This window comes from Heterocephalus glaber, unplaced genomic scaffold (genome assembly GCF_053883595.1).
Source record: "Heterocephalus glaber isolate CG9 unplaced genomic scaffold, H.glaber_assembly_v1.0 deba00001523, whole genome shotgun sequence".
Taxonomy (NCBI): domain Eukaryota; kingdom Metazoa; phylum Chordata; class Mammalia; order Rodentia; family Bathyergidae; genus Heterocephalus; species Heterocephalus glaber.
In genome coordinates, this window is record NW_028258327.1 from 31,863,828 (window position 1) to 31,879,187 (window position 15,360).

At 37.7% G+C, this 15,360-nt stretch overlaps 1 protein-coding gene across 6 annotated transcripts in view; it reads left to right on the forward strand.

Annotated features, from left to right (window-relative positions):
* Map3k4 (mitogen-activated protein kinase kinase kinase 4) overlaps positions 1-15,360 on the forward strand; it is a 114,100-nt gene that overhangs the window by 68,917 nt on the left and 29,823 nt on the right. For all 6 annotated transcript variants that reach the window (XR_015441581.1, XM_004868994.3, XM_013067161.3 and 3 more), the window contains exons 5-10: positions 2,683-2,829; positions 5,863-6,020; positions 11,037-11,153; positions 12,776-12,875; positions 12,974-13,057; positions 14,060-14,326. Coding sequence is in view for 5 of the 6 variants with exons in the window: in XM_004868994.3 (XP_004869051.1) it covers positions 2,683-2,829; positions 5,863-6,020; positions 11,037-11,153; positions 12,776-12,875; positions 12,974-13,057; positions 14,060-14,326 (873 nt within the window). In the remaining variant the exon portion in view is untranslated. The remainder of the gene's footprint in view (positions 1-2,682; positions 2,830-5,862; positions 6,021-11,036; positions 11,154-12,775; positions 12,876-12,973; positions 13,058-14,059; positions 14,327-15,360) is intronic.

Sequence of the window (15,360 nt, forward strand, 5' to 3'; positions counted from 1 at the left end):
TTAGTTTTAGGTGAGATTTTTCTTACAGAAGGTTTTATATTTGAGGGGCTGCAGAGTAATGGCTGGATGCAGTTTCATTGAGTAGAGGGAGTGCTAAAAAGTGTCTGAATTTATACTTTGTATTACATATTTATTTATTTATTTTTTATATATCCTTTTATTGGTACATTTTAGGTGTGCAATATAATGACATTCATCACTGGAGATATGGACGTTTACATACTCTCTTGGTTCTTATTTTTTCCCCCCTTCCCCTGCCCTCCCTTTAACCCCTCCATCCCTCCCTATTTACAAAGACTTTGTTTCTATTTTTTCATTTTCTCATATTAATTCCATTCCCTTCTTTCCTTTCCCCTACCTCCCCCCGACTTCCCCTTCCACTTTGCCCCTTTTCTTCCTATTTCACATTATCTATTATACTTTTTAGTCCTTATTTACATTTTCAGTTTCTCACACCAGAGAAACTCTTCAGTATTTACACGTGTGTGTCCTATGTTATTACACTTAAGAGTATCGCCTCAATGTACGTTCATTATATAAAATAAAAATTTTCAGGTCTTGCAGATTGGTGTGTTTTTTTGTAGACTGTCATGTCCATCTTCTAGGGCAGTGATGGTAAACACTGTAGAGGTTTCAATGATAATGAGTAGCTGGCTGCAGCACGTGTACTATAGTTTTGCCACCATTGTCCTAGAGATTGAAGGGTTAGAAGCTATTTGGGCTCTAGAATGACAGGACTGAGCAGTACAGATGGAGGAAAGACAGGTCACCCAGCAGGTACAAAATGGAATTTGTGCTTGTTTATTTAGTTCGGTGCAGTGTAGGATGACTAGTGGAGGTGAGTTGGAAGTTGGGTCTTACACCTAGCACCAGCCAGAGCTCAGTGTTTATGTTAGCTTCTCTGCTTCCTTCTCTCCATCCTATTCTGGTCACTGTCTTGCTGGCTGCTTTGGCAAGACTTTTACACCTATCCTCTACATTGCAACAGTTATTTGGGAACTTCTAGTAAAATACTTAACTTTCCTCCTTGCAAAATAGATACTTAGAAATACAACCTGATAAAACAAGGTGGAGTTTACTTTTTTGCCCATGGTGCTTTTGTGAGGATTAAATAGTAATATATGTTAAACACCTTGAAAAATTAAAAATAATATTTAGATTAATGTAGTATTGCTAGAGTGAGGAGGTTAGAAAATTTGGATGAAATTCACTCAAAGCTCAGCTATAAGTACCTAGTAGTGACATCTTTAATATAGGAATGCATATGTATATAATCTGAACAGAACATTTTTTAGTAATCATAGCTCTCTCATCATGGATAATTACTTTTAAAATGTTTAAGAACTGCTATCTGTAAAAGTAATCCATTTTATTTTAGAAAAATTTGAAAAGTACAGAAAATAACACAAAGGAAAATAAAAGTCACCCTATTTTCCAAACACTCACCAATAACCACTATAACATTTTGATGTTGGGGCATTTTTTCCCATCCATTTGTTTTTGATGCGCCTACTTTCTACATATACAAGTAAGAAAGTGTATGTTACGTATGTATGCATGTGCTTTTTTTTTTCCTTTATTCTAATTACTTTTCAAAGCAAGAATTTCAATGGCTGCAAGAGTCTATTGTATTGATACATCATAATTTATTAATCCTAAATGTTTAACATACTGTTTTGATAAATATATTGGTAGGTAAGTCATATTCATCTCTGGAATATAAAACAATAAATAAGTGAGTCATTCACTTTTTTTTTTTTGGTACCGGGGATCGAACTTGGGTTCTTGCGCTTGCGCAGCAGGCAGCGAAACCACTGAGCTAAATCCCCGGCCCTGAGTCATTCACTTTTGAATCTAGAAAGTTTGTACCGGTTTCCTTTCCCAGTAACTGCCCTGGAGTTCCTTTTGAGTCATGGATGATTTATATGAAAATGAAGGTGGCTGTATAATCTTGTCTGTCCTTGGTGATTGGAATATGAACGTGTCATAACCCAGCATTTGTTGAATGAAAAGAGCTTTCCAGATCACCTTCCTTCAGCCTTCTTCCTTCTTTATAACCTTGTCTGTTGAACTGACACATTGCAGTTTTGTCCATCTTTTTGCTTTATTTCTCTTGACTTCCATCTAATTTCATTAGACAAGTTTAGGATTGGTTTACTTGCTTTTGTAGTTATTAGACTTTTTTGATGATAGATGAAGTCAGCGATGGTCTATGCTAAATTGTTGCAAAAGCCAGCATGCTCTGTGGTATGTTAATATATTTGAACTTAATTATGTTTTGGGTAAAATTTACCACTTTGATTAGATTTTTCCCTTATATCTCTTGTTTTACCTTGTAAGTTACTAGAAAAATTGATCTTATTCCATGGAATTTATATTTAATGTAAATTTATTTGTAGGAGAATATATTTTAGCATAGCAGCAGTTGCTTATGTGGTATTTTCTATGTATCCATGTTGTAATATGAGATTCCTTTATTTTCACTGTTTTGTTTTTACTCAGTTGAGACCACTGAGGTATTCCATGAAATAAACTCATTAACAATTTAGAAACTATCTGAGGTTTTGTCAGAGGCAAAGTTCTTTCTGGGTTTTTTGAAGACATAAGTGGGGATGTGTCAAAACTGATAGCGCATTTGGTCAGTATGCATGAACAACAGAGCTTGTGCCTTGCCTTTTTTAGCTGGTGAGAGAGTGTAAAGAAGTCCTGAAAGGCGGCCTTTTGATGAAGCAGTACTACCAGTTCATGCTGCAGGAGGTTCTGGATGACTTGGAGAAGACTGACTGCAACATCGATGCATTCGAAGAAGATCTGCATAAGATGTTGATGGTAAAGGAGAGAAAGAGATATTTCTTACATAAGTATTCCTAGTTGAGTGTGGCAGTATTTGAATTTGATACTCTCTGGTAGTAGATTACATTCATTTTATCTAAAGCTGCATTAAAAAGAAATCCTCAGTGGTTTTTCCTCTTTTTTTTTTTGTGACACCAGAGCTCAAACTTGGGACCTTGCATTTGCAAGGCAAGCAGCAGAACCATTGAGCTAAATCCCTGGCTCAGTGGTTTTTAAGTTGGCATTTCTCACAAGTCTTAAATTTATTGTTTAATTTTAGGGCAGTTAATTAAGGCCCAGAAAGACAATCAGAATATGATTCTGTTTTATTCATCTATCTGTCAATAGCCATTTTTTAATTTCCAGGAGAAGTGCTAAGGACCTTGCATAGCTCTGGAAATAGTGAAGAAGAACAAAAAACAGTTTGGTAAGGACCAGCCGTGGAAGATGCTGTCACCTGCACATGTCCATCCAGGGATAGGAAGAAGTAGGCTGAGTTGGTATCCCTGCCCTTGCGTAGGAACATTCAGAGGGTTCTCACTATGAGGAAGCCCAGTCTCAGAGATGAGCCAAAGGTTCCCTGAAGAACCTGGCACATTTTGAGGACTTCTGAATAGTTTGATGTGGCAAGAGTAGACCTGTTTTTATTTCTTCCCGTGAACACCTATCTTCTCATGTATGTTGTACTTACCCTGTGTTTCTAACATCTAGACTAGTGTTTGTATTCTTTCCCACTAGAAATGCTCCTCTTCATCCTTATCTGCTCACTAAAGGCTTACCTTCATGTTTTATTTTTTTCCAGAAGGCTTACCTGACAGTTTCAGCCTTTAAGCTTACATTTATCCCCACGTTCTTTGAACAGTAGTTGCAGTTATTAGAACTGTACTATACCCATAATATTTAAATAGACTTGTCTCAGGGTTCCATGGTTAGACTGAAAGCTTCTTGAGCCAGGGGCTATTACCTGAAATGCTTTCGTCTTCCATATTACATAGAATATTAATGTATAATAAGCACATGTTAGATTCACTAGGATAAATATGTAGATGATCACATAATATGGCAAAATGATGAATAATAAGAAATAATAATATAACCTGGTTGTGTATTATTTTGAGGATGCTCTTATCCTTGTTTGACAGCTTGCTGGGTCCTGCCTCTAGCTGACTATAGCCCCTCCAGGTGCTACCCTTTTCTAGCCAAGCACAAAGTTTTTTATGAGAGCAGTAAGAGCTATCGTGGAGGTCCCACATCTTGTTGGACAGATCTGTTGTGTGACCACGTAATTGTCAGTGGAGGCTATGAATTTACATACTAAGCACCTTCCCACTCTCAATAGTAAAAAAGGTAGAAAAAAAGAAAAGAAAAGGAAGAAAGTGATGGGGAATGGAATTTGTAATATCTGGCATATCCTGAGAAATAATTTTAATACACAAAAATCGAGTGTATAAAATGACTGCATTTTGAAATACTATGTCAGAAAAGTCTTTATTATTGAAAAGGTATGATGAAATGCAACACCACACAAATTATTTTTTTCTCTTTCTGTGGATAATTATGGATAATAGCACACCTGTATCCCAGCACTCTGGAAGGCTGAGGTAGGAGGATCGAAAGTTGCAAGCCCAGCCTGGGTGATTTAGTGAGACTTTGCCTAAAAATAAAATATTAAGAAGGGGCTAGGGATATAGCTTAGTATGAAGGCCCTAGGTTCAGTTCCCAGTACCACCACCAACCCCCCCAAACAAATAAACAAACAAACAAACAACATAAGTAAAAGTTCTTTGCTTTTGAACTTTAAGTAACTTCCAAAGGCATACCAAGTACTTTTTGTCCTTTAATGAGTTTAAGGGGAGGTGGGAGGTACAGATGGAGGGGCAGCAGGCAGGTGAATGTACCTCCTTTCTAAATGTGGTTTCCATGCTCTTAGTGTACCTGTCTGATGGAAGAGGCCTGGGGTAAGAGAATTACCAGCATTCACAGCTAATTTGTCTTAGAAAAGTGTAGAGTTTACTTTTGGCCTTGCTGTCCATGATGTACATGAATCAGAATGTATACTCGCATAGATGAAGAAACTGAAAATTATCAGTGGTTTAAAAATTGTGTCCTGTAGTGTGCTAGAAGGATAAGGACAGTGACATGTTTGAAGACCGAGAGAATCTCAGTAAAAGTCTGTGTTTCTGTTAGGAAAGAAGGGGAAAATGGCTCTTGGATAGGCAATCAAATGATGTTTACCACACATGCTTCTCTTGAAACCCACTAAAAAAAGCAAAGAAAAATATTTCATCTCTATGGTAACATTACACTCTTATTAGAAGCTAGTGGAGTCCTGTCTGCACGGTTCTGAGGAAGAGAGTGTGTGATCAAATATATTTTACCCAGTCTAGTAGGGCAGAAAATGCATAGACAGGGACTTTTTGTAATAGCTTTTGTGATCCTGTCTTGGGACAAAATGCTAGTAAAACCTCCTAACCAAAAGATAAGATGAGAACTTAGGGGTGGAAGAACTGTTCTTATAGGATTTGGGTGGGCATCAACCCCCACCTCAAACAAATGGATAGTGTGGTTATAGATCATAATTTTTATATAATAACCTTGAAAAAATTATATCACAAAAATCTAAGTATTAGGAAGGGATGACACAAAGTGTACTGATTTCCTTCCCTCAGTGTATAACTCTGCAGCTGAAATATGTAATTAAACAAAATATTAACCTCTTAAAAAATCATTTATAATATGTTCATAATGAACATTTCTAAGAGCTTTTTACTACATTATTTTGTTTTTCTGTACATTGTGAATGTTTTATTTGCATAGGAATTTGAAGGGTTGGGAATAATGTGTTAAATTGCTGAATAATTTTGCAGTTTTTTAAAAAATCCTTGCTTAGACATCAGCTGATAATGGAGAAGAATCTTACTTTTCTGTATTGCATGCTTTCATGGTTTTGCCCTTCATAGCTTTTATGTTAAGAGATGAAGTCATGAGTTACTGGATTCTACTCTCAAATATCTCCTTTTGTATTTCAAGGTATATTTTGATTACATGAGAAGCTGGATCCAAATGTTACAGCAATTACCTCAAGCATCCCATAGTTTAAAAAATCTGTTAGAAGAAGAATGGAATTTCACCAAAGAAATAACTCATTACATACGGGGAGGAGAAGCACAGGCTGGAAAGCTTTTCTGGTAAAAATCTTATGCTTTGGTACATGGGTTCCTTCCTTTCTCACTTTCTTCCTGGTTTGCCCATCAATCCTCTTTTGCACATTTGGATGTTCAGTTGTATGAAAATTACAGTCACTCAGGGCTGTGAAGTGTCCCCTCTTCCAAGTTTTGAGCAGTGGTTCTCAACCTGGGATGATTTTTTTCCCCCTTTCAGACACATTGGGCAATATTTGCAGGTGTGTGCTTGTCATGATGGGGAGCATGCTCCTGTTACCTAGTGGGCAGAGACCAAGGCTGCTGCTGCACATCCTGTGGTGCACAGGACAGGCCTCCACAGTGGAGAATTATCCACCCAGAATGGCAGGTTTGAGCTTGAGAAATCTTGCTTTAATGTAAACCTTTTTGATTTTGTTTTGTTGTTGTTATTTTTAATAAAAGGAGGAAGAATTGAAATCCATAAGTGTAGAATAGATCTTTGTGTTTCAGTCTTGGTGGTGACATTGAGCACCTAAGTATACATTTTCAGTGAGTGTTTGGAGAGTATAATCCAATCACAGCCTCTCTTTATAAACTGGTTTATGTACGGTGAAAGGCTAGGAACAGAAACAAGAGTGCTCTTGTGGAGGGTGTATAATCATGGACAGACTGCCTTTTTTAGGAAATGAGTGTCTTTCTTGGGTCAGGCTATTGAGCTCATGGGTAGTTCAGAAGGGTCTGTTGGTGGCCACTCTAGTCAGACTTGCTTTGACTAGCGGGGAGAGCACTGGATCCTGCTGCTATCTATAGGCACTGAAGTCTTCTGCTGGTCTCCTCAGCTCCTTGATTTCTTTTGTCTCATTTTTATAAGTGCATGCATGCCCAACTCACAAGCTCTTCCCTCCTCCTTGTCATGTCTAGGACTCTAGCTTCCATGTTAGATGTTCTTTGGACTCTAGCAACTCTTACTGTTCCCACTCTGTGTCCGGCTGGTATCTGGGAATCTTATATCCACTTTTCTGCCCATACCTCCAGTTCTTCCTCCATCCTGTCTTTATTTTGAGTAAGCAGTGAACTTGCTCTTGTTTCTTGACTCCTAGACCTTCAGGCTATGGTCCCCAACCTGACTCACTTTTCCTAGTTGGCTTTATTCCCATTTTCAACATCACTCTATCTATCTATCTGTCTATCTAATTTTGGTGTTTTAAGACAGTGTCTTGCTGTGGAGTTTAGTCTGACCTTGAACTCACAGCCCAGGCTGGCCTCAAACTCACGATGATCCTCCTGCCTCAGCCTCCCAGGTACTGGAATTATAGGAGTGAACCGCCACACCGGATTTCACCTCCCTTTAATGTCCCATAATTTTGCTTTGCCTGGCATTCTTTCTCTTTGCGTTTTCTGTTTCCAGCCTGTCAAGCTTCATTGAAAAAACTTGCAAAAGGCTCATACTTAATTTCACTACAGATCATATTAGGTCAGTGTTTGTGTCTTTATCTTTTGCTTGTCTTTCAGATTGCCTAGAGCATGGCTCTGGCCTCGCCTACAGGTCCTTTGCCCTGAGATGCTCCAGGGCATTTCCCTGACCTTCTTTTGGGCTGGGCTCTCTGCCCTTCCAGAGCCAGACTCCATTCCTTCTGCCACGTCAGAGTATCAACTTCTGCTGCATAGACTCTGTCCTAAGTTCTGTCTGCAGTGTGGAAGGAACTCTTGACCTTTTTTTTTTTTTTGGTACTGGGGATCGAACTCAGGACCTTGTGCTTATGAGGCAGGTGGTAGCTAAATCCCCAGTCTTTTTTTTTCTGACTTCTTTTTTGAGCATGTTGCTATTTCTAATCCTTATGGCTGTCCCTGAGGATAGATCCAGAATTGGGCCACTGCTTACCACTCCATGCTACCACTTTTCCCAACTTGTATTAATGCATTGCTCCCTAAGCAGCCCTCCTGCTTTTTTATTAGTACATATTTGCAGAACGTGAAGTTTACCTTCATCTTAGGGAGTAGGTTCATGTAAATAACACATTTTGATCCTTTTTTAAATCCCTTTCCCTCCCCACCCACTTTCCTCCCTCTCTGTCTTTAAATCTCTTCCATTTTCATTATTATTATTATTACTGTTTTTAGTTCATGTTTATGACATACAGTGTTTACATTCATTGTAAGCATTTGGTACATGTACATGACACATCTTAAATCTTTTCCTTCCCCTCACCCTTGGGTCTCCTGGACCCCTTCCTATTTGCAAAAGGTCCATCTCCCTATTTCCTTCTATCTGTCTTTCATTTTGCTCTTTATTTTACTTTGCCTTTCTCATCTTTATACCTATCCTTTATTTTGCTCTTTACTTATACTTCACCTTACTCATCCTTATATCTGTCCTTTATTTTGCACTTTATTTGTACTTTGCCTTACTCATGAGAGATATACTATATTTAAGTGTGTATGTCTGATTTTTTCACTTAACCTATTTCAGATGCATCCATTTTCCTACACATGTCTTGAATTTATCCTTCTTTATAGCCAACTAGTATTCCATTATTTATAGATAACATATTTCTTTATCCATTCATCTGTTGATAAACACATAAACTGTTTCCATGATTTAGTTATTATGAAGTGTGCTTCTATAAACATTTGGTATGCATGTACCATTGTAATATGTCTTTAGCTTTCTGGGGAAGATATCTAGAAGGAGAAGATTTGGGTCAAATGGGATTTTTATTTTTATTTTTTTAGAAATCTCCATACTGATTCCCATAATGGTTGTACTAGTTTACGCAATGTAGGAGGGTTCTTTTATCAGTTTACCCATGCCAACATTTATTATTGATTTCTTGATGATTGTCTTTCTTTCTGGAGTAAGATGAAATCTTAGAGTTGTTTTAATTTGCATTTCTCTAGTGGCAAGAGAAGTTGAACATTTTCATATATTTATTGGCCATTTGCGCTACTTCTTCTGATAATTACAAGTTCACTTGCTCTTTTCTTGACTTAATCTTTTATTTTGGGTGATCTCATTTTTTTGAGTTTTTTTTTATATTCTAAATATTAGTCTTCTGAGGAATTGCTTACAAAATTTTTCCCCCATTTTATAGGTTGTTTCTTCACTGATTTTTTTCCTTTGCTGTACTAGAGCTTTTTAATTTGCTATAATCTCGTTTGTTGATTCTTGTTGTAACTGTATTTCTTGTGCAATTGGAGTTCAGTTCAGAAAGTCCTTGCCTTCGCCTATGACTTCAAATATTTTACCTATTTTATCTTCCAGTAGCTTACTTCTGTTTTAATGTTTAGATCTTTAATCCATTTTGATTTTAGTTTAATACATGGTGAGAGAGATGAGTCTAACTTCAATCTTATGTATATAGACAATTAGTCCTCCTGTGTCTACCTACAATCTCCTGTGGTTTATGCTCAACACGAGAGCCAAAGTGATATTGTTAAATGAGACCTTATGCCGGTGAGTCCATCTAATGAAAATGTCTAAGCAATGGCTACTGAGGCTGGACACAGTCTGACTTTCCATTAAGTCTTTGTCCTTATCTCCTACTCAGCTCTACTGTGCTTATTGTACTGCCACAGTGGCTTCCTTCCCTTCAGTTCTCACAGGCTGGGAATGCTTCTGCCTTGGGCCCTTTGTATGTGCTAGCTCCTTTACCTGGACACAATTATTTTCATGAAGTGATTTCCCACTTCCATTAGGTTTTTATCCAAATGTTACCTTCTCATCATATTTAAAATTGAATTTCCTACTCACCTACTCTTCCAAAGCACTAATAAATAACCTGAAATACTGTATATTTTTAAAAATTGGATTTATTCTTTATCCACTGGAGGGATTTTATCTGTTTTGTTCACTACTGTTTACTATATACTGGATGTAGCTGTTGATTAATCCACCCTGATATCCTTGTATGATACTCTTCTTAAAAGTGTGTTTCTAATCAGATCCCTTTCCCACTCAGATAGTATTTTAAAGCTTGCCTTCTTTGACTACCACATGATCAAACTAATTAGTGTGGCATCCAAGGCCGCCCACGGCATGGCCCCAGTTTGCTTTCCTGGTCCTATGCACCAGCCTGTGAACACCTGATCCTTTCAGATTGGGCAGTTTCATTTTTCACAGATAGGCCCTTGCTTGACACATCTTCAGCCCTAATTATATGTGTTGTTCTCTCTTTTCTTCCTAACAGATCCTCTCTTTTCACTGTTCTGTTGTATACATCTGCTTTTGCCTGCAAGGGTCGCTGTAGGGCTTTCTGGTCTGGAAGCCTTGTGCCTTCAACTGGTTTTTGTCTTTCTACTCTGACTGCACACCTAGCGCTGTTGTTTTTTACTAGGTCATAACTGCCTTTCCTTGACACTGCCCAGGCCGATATGCTCTTGCTGAATTTTTACAGTGCTCATTTAGTTTTCCTTTTTTTTTGTATACTTTAGTGTTCATTTTAATACTAGTATTTGGATTGTGTATTTAATGAGAAGGATCAGTTATATAGAGTATTTCATGTTTATTGACTCCGAAACAGCTGATTTTGAAGGAAATTTTTAATTTTTTAAACTTAATTTAATTTTATTTATTTAATTTTGGTGTTTTTGAGACAGGGTCTTGCCATGTAGTTCAGGCCAGCCTTGAACTCACTGTGTAGTCCAGGCTGGCCTCCAACTTGCAGAATCCTCCTGCCTCAGCCTCTCGAGTGCTGGTGTTGCAGGTGTGCACCACCATGCCCATCTGGAAATTTTTTAAAGTTGAAAGAAATTTACTTTGTTTTCCTAACATTTGAGGCATTTTACTATACCATTTTGAACATTTGTTGATGTTCAACATGTGTTGATGAAGTAATGCTTTTGTAATACTTTAAATACTTTAAGATTTTATGGTCTATAATGAAATACTGTGGTATTAGAACAAAGATAGATGCATGTTATAGATTTCTGCTTTTTCATGTTAATCCTGACTTTTATATTAAAATAAAATTCTTGTTTTTATACTATTGTAGCAAAAGCTGAAACGTTCAATTTTGGTACAGTTTTTCTTCTGTTTTATTTTTGTTACTTTTGTTTCCTTAGTGACATTGCAGGAATGCTGCTGAAATCTACTGGAAGCTTTCTAGAAGTTGGCTTACAGGAGAGCTGTGCTGAATTTTGGACCAGTGCTGATGATACCAGTGCCTCTGATGAAATAAGGTTGGAATTGCACTTTCTTTCCTGTTATGTTTCTTATCACAGGTAGTTTTATTTTCAGTAATGAGCCCAGGTAGAGTCAGCCTTGTTCAAACCCAATTGTGTCAGAGTGCAGGCATTTGGGTAGTGGAACTACAACGGGAACTTATTTATTGCTGTCTCATCTTTTCATGTGATCTCGTAGGGTTTTATGTGATACCTTCTTTGAAGGTGAACTTAGAATGCATTTAGCATAATAAAAACAATAATTTTAGAGAAAGGGGTAAAGTTGACTAAAAATGAGTAGAATTATGGAATGTATGTTATTAAGTTATGTTTTTGTCCTTTAAAACTTCTATAGTAGTACATTGGTACTTCTTAATAACATTTGATACATTTTTATTGTTTTTAGTTTTTAATTTTATTTTTTGGTACCGGGGATCGAACTCAGGTCCTTGTGCCTGCACAGCAGGCAGCAAAACCACTGAGCTAAATCCCTGGCCCTATTGTTTTTATACTTTGCTTATCTCTTCTTTTGAAATTTTCAGTATATGAAACCATGGCTAACTCATATGTTGAATTTCTGCAGTTCTATGCAGATTCTATTTGAGTTAAATAATTGAAATTGCCTTTTGTTTGTTTGTTGGTAGCATACCATAGATACCAGCATATACCTAGAGCCATTTTGTGGTCATGTATCAGTAATTTCATGATTCAGCCTTCATAAACTCTCAGATGCAACTCTTCAGAGCTAAAATGTTTTCTATCACTGTCTAGAGTTTATGAAAAACACATTTGGGGTTTCAGAACACTTGAGATGTCCTTGGGCCAGGGTTAAAGAAAGAAGTTCCCACATAGATTCTCACCTGGGAAAATACCGAATAACTAAGAGCTGGAGTGAATCAGTTCACATGTCTTGTAGTTTTGAAAATCTAACACTGTAGGTTTAAAATAAATGTGATAATTCAAGAAATTTAGGATGCTGAACTGGAGAATAGCCCTTACAATGCTCCAGTTATTTACTAGGGATGAATCTACAAGGGGCTGTATATATAGTGATGTGAGAGAGCTGACTTATCCTGACTGACTGTGCACATGTCTTCCAATCTTCTCTATGATATCTTAACTGCTGCCTTGAGATCAGCTGTGATGAGAGTGCAACACACACAAATCGACAGTCACCATGAGTCGACATTTGGGGGAAGCTCATTGTTAAGCATTTATCCGACTGCACTGTGTGTGTGTGTGTGTGTGTGTGTGTGTGTGTGTATGTATTAGATTATGAGCTGAGTGACAAGAATTTATCATAAACTCCAAGAATTACTATAGTGAAATCTTTATAAATTACCATTATTTGAAAATTATTAAATGTACCCTATTTATATCTATAAAACTCTGAAGAGCAGGCTGGGGATGTGGCTTGGTTAGAGTGCTTGCCTACCATATATGAGGCTCTCACCTCACAACCCCCCCCCCCAAAAAAAGAACAAAGCACAAAAACTGAGGAGCAAGCTTCTGCATATTTTCAATACATTCTTAATAAGTACTTGGTCCCATTGAAAACATCACAGTCTTTGTTACTTTGCTTTGGAATTTGCTTATCTTTGTGTTTGGTGCCTTCTGACTGGGCTTCTGTTCCCTGGCAGGAGGTCTGTCATAGAGATCAGCCGAGCACTCAAGGAGCTCTTCCATGAAGCCAGGGAAAGAGCCTCAAAAGCACTAGGATTTGCTAAAATGTTGAGAAAGGTGAGTTTATATATTGGGTTAATTATTATCTTTTTTGTTTTATTCTACTTTTTAAGAAAGCTAACCCTAAATAAGTTTCTTTGTAACTGTGACCCTAGGACCTGGAAATAGCAGCAGAATTTATTCTCTCAGCCCCAGTTAGAGACCTGCTGGATGTTCTGAAAGCAAAACAGTATGTTAAGGTAAATACCTAAGGTATTTTTTGCTTTATTCTAAACCATGCCCACTTTTTCATAAAGGTCCATATAATAAATATTTTAGGCCTTTCTAGGCTATCCATTGACCCCAGTTATAGGACTAACCCATACTCTATCAGTGTAAGAATTAGAAAAACATGGGGCCGGGGATTTAGCTGAGTGGCATGCCTGCCTTGCAAGCATAAGCTCCTGAGTTTGATTCCTGGTACCCACCCCGCCCCACAAATTAGAAAACCTTTTTCTACTTGATTTATTAACTTGTCTTAAGAATGTAGATAATCAAATATTTACTCATACTATTTAATATATTAATTTAATTATATATACACATTTAAAGTAATTTATAGGAAAACATAATATTGATCTAAATCACTTTTTCTCCCTTATATTTCCCAAAGCAATTCAAAGTTTATGTCACCATTTTTACTCCACTTTAAGTTGTAAGAATTTTAGCACTTTTGAAACATACACATATGTATGATGTTGTCACTGAAAATCGTATGCCAAACCCAGGCCTGTGTGGGAACTAGGACAGGATGTGTGGCCTTTATATCATCATATTGGTGTCCCTCATTAAAATGATCACTGGGAGGCTTTCTGTGAACCTCAAACTCAGGAGCATTTTCTCTGTGTTGAAAATAAAACAATGTAGAGCTGTTCTGTCACTGGAGAAACCCTGGAAGGACCTCCCACAGTCCAGGCTCAACCTGTCCCCTCCTTAAGTCACGCAAAGTCAAGCTCCTTGCAGTCCTCTTGCTGCTCAGATCAACACCTTTCCCTAATCCTCTACCTCAAACTTGCTTGTCTTTTTCTAGTTTGTTTTTTTTTGCAGTGGGGTGGGTACCAGGGATTGAACTCGGGTCCTTGCGCTTGTGCAACAGGCGGTGAAACCACTGAGCTAAATCCCCGGCCCCTCTAGTTTTTTTTAGTAACATATTTGTATATGTGCAGTGTCCCTTAATGTTAAATTGGATTATTTCTTTTCAGGTTCAGATTCCTGGGTTAGAAAATTTGCAAATGTTTGTCCCAGACACCCTTGCTGAGGAGAAGAGTATCATTCTGCAGTTACTCAATGCCACTGCAGGAAAGGACTGTTCCAAAGACCCAGATGACGTGCTCATAGATGCCTTTCTGCTTCTGACCAAGCATGGGGATCGAGCACGGGACTCAGACGATGGCTGGGGCTCATGGGAAGCACAGCCTGTGAAAATCGTGCCCCAGGTGGAGACTGTTGATACTCTGAGAAGTATGCAGGTCGGTCCTACTCTGTGCCTCTTCCAGCTATATTATTTACTTGAAATACTGTACTTTTAGGAAAACTGAACTGTTAGCTGCTCATGAATAATTGTTTTAACAGCCCTTCTAATCTCAGGCATGTCCTTATCCACAGCATGCCACTGTGATCTACCATATATTTTCAGGATAATTTGTACTAAAATATTTCATCAAGTTCTATTAAGTATAGTATGTTGAATTGCACTGGAACATTTGAAATAATATATGTATTTTATTTATATCTTAGTACAATCATATATTACATCTAAAGACCCGTGATCTAAAAGGAATTATCTTAGTAAAATTATTATGATATAAGAAATGATCTTACTTATGCAATTTATAGTTCCAAAAATCCCAGTTCCCTAAGTAGTCTGGCTTACTCATGTATTTAGTTTTCATTTTTATAGTAAAGGCTGACATCTACCTACCTAACAAGGATCCTGGTCAGTTTATGTAACCTAATTAAGACTGTAAGGAGCTTTTATATGTTATTTGTGTCGGGCTTGGTGGTGGTTAATGGTCATGCTCATCTCACATGCAGGCACTATCACTTACCACGCCACAGGACTACTCTTTCTCCTGCATTCCTTGAGTGGATGGTGTGCTGCCCACTGCCTTATTAAGCCAGAAATGTGACAGTGAATATAAATTTAGGCTCCCACCCTCCCAGTTAATCACTAGCTATGGCAAGCTGGCAGTGTGTGCAGTAATTGATCCTTTCCCCACACCTCCAAGCCACTGCCATGGTCAGATGTCGTCATCCCTTTCCTGAACTATTGCAGTTTCTTACTTTTAGTTTCCATACTTCAAACCTCACCCACCCTCCTCCAGTATAGGTTTTGGTTGTTTTGGTACTTTCAGAATGATCTTTGTTTTACAAAGCTCTGCTTAAATTAGTGCAGTGAGTTCATCTCTTAAAGAATAGAAATAATATGGTCTTGATCTCTTAATGAGCCCCCTCATCTGATCCCACTCTTATTCCTGGCTTTCCTGTCTTCACACACATGCAT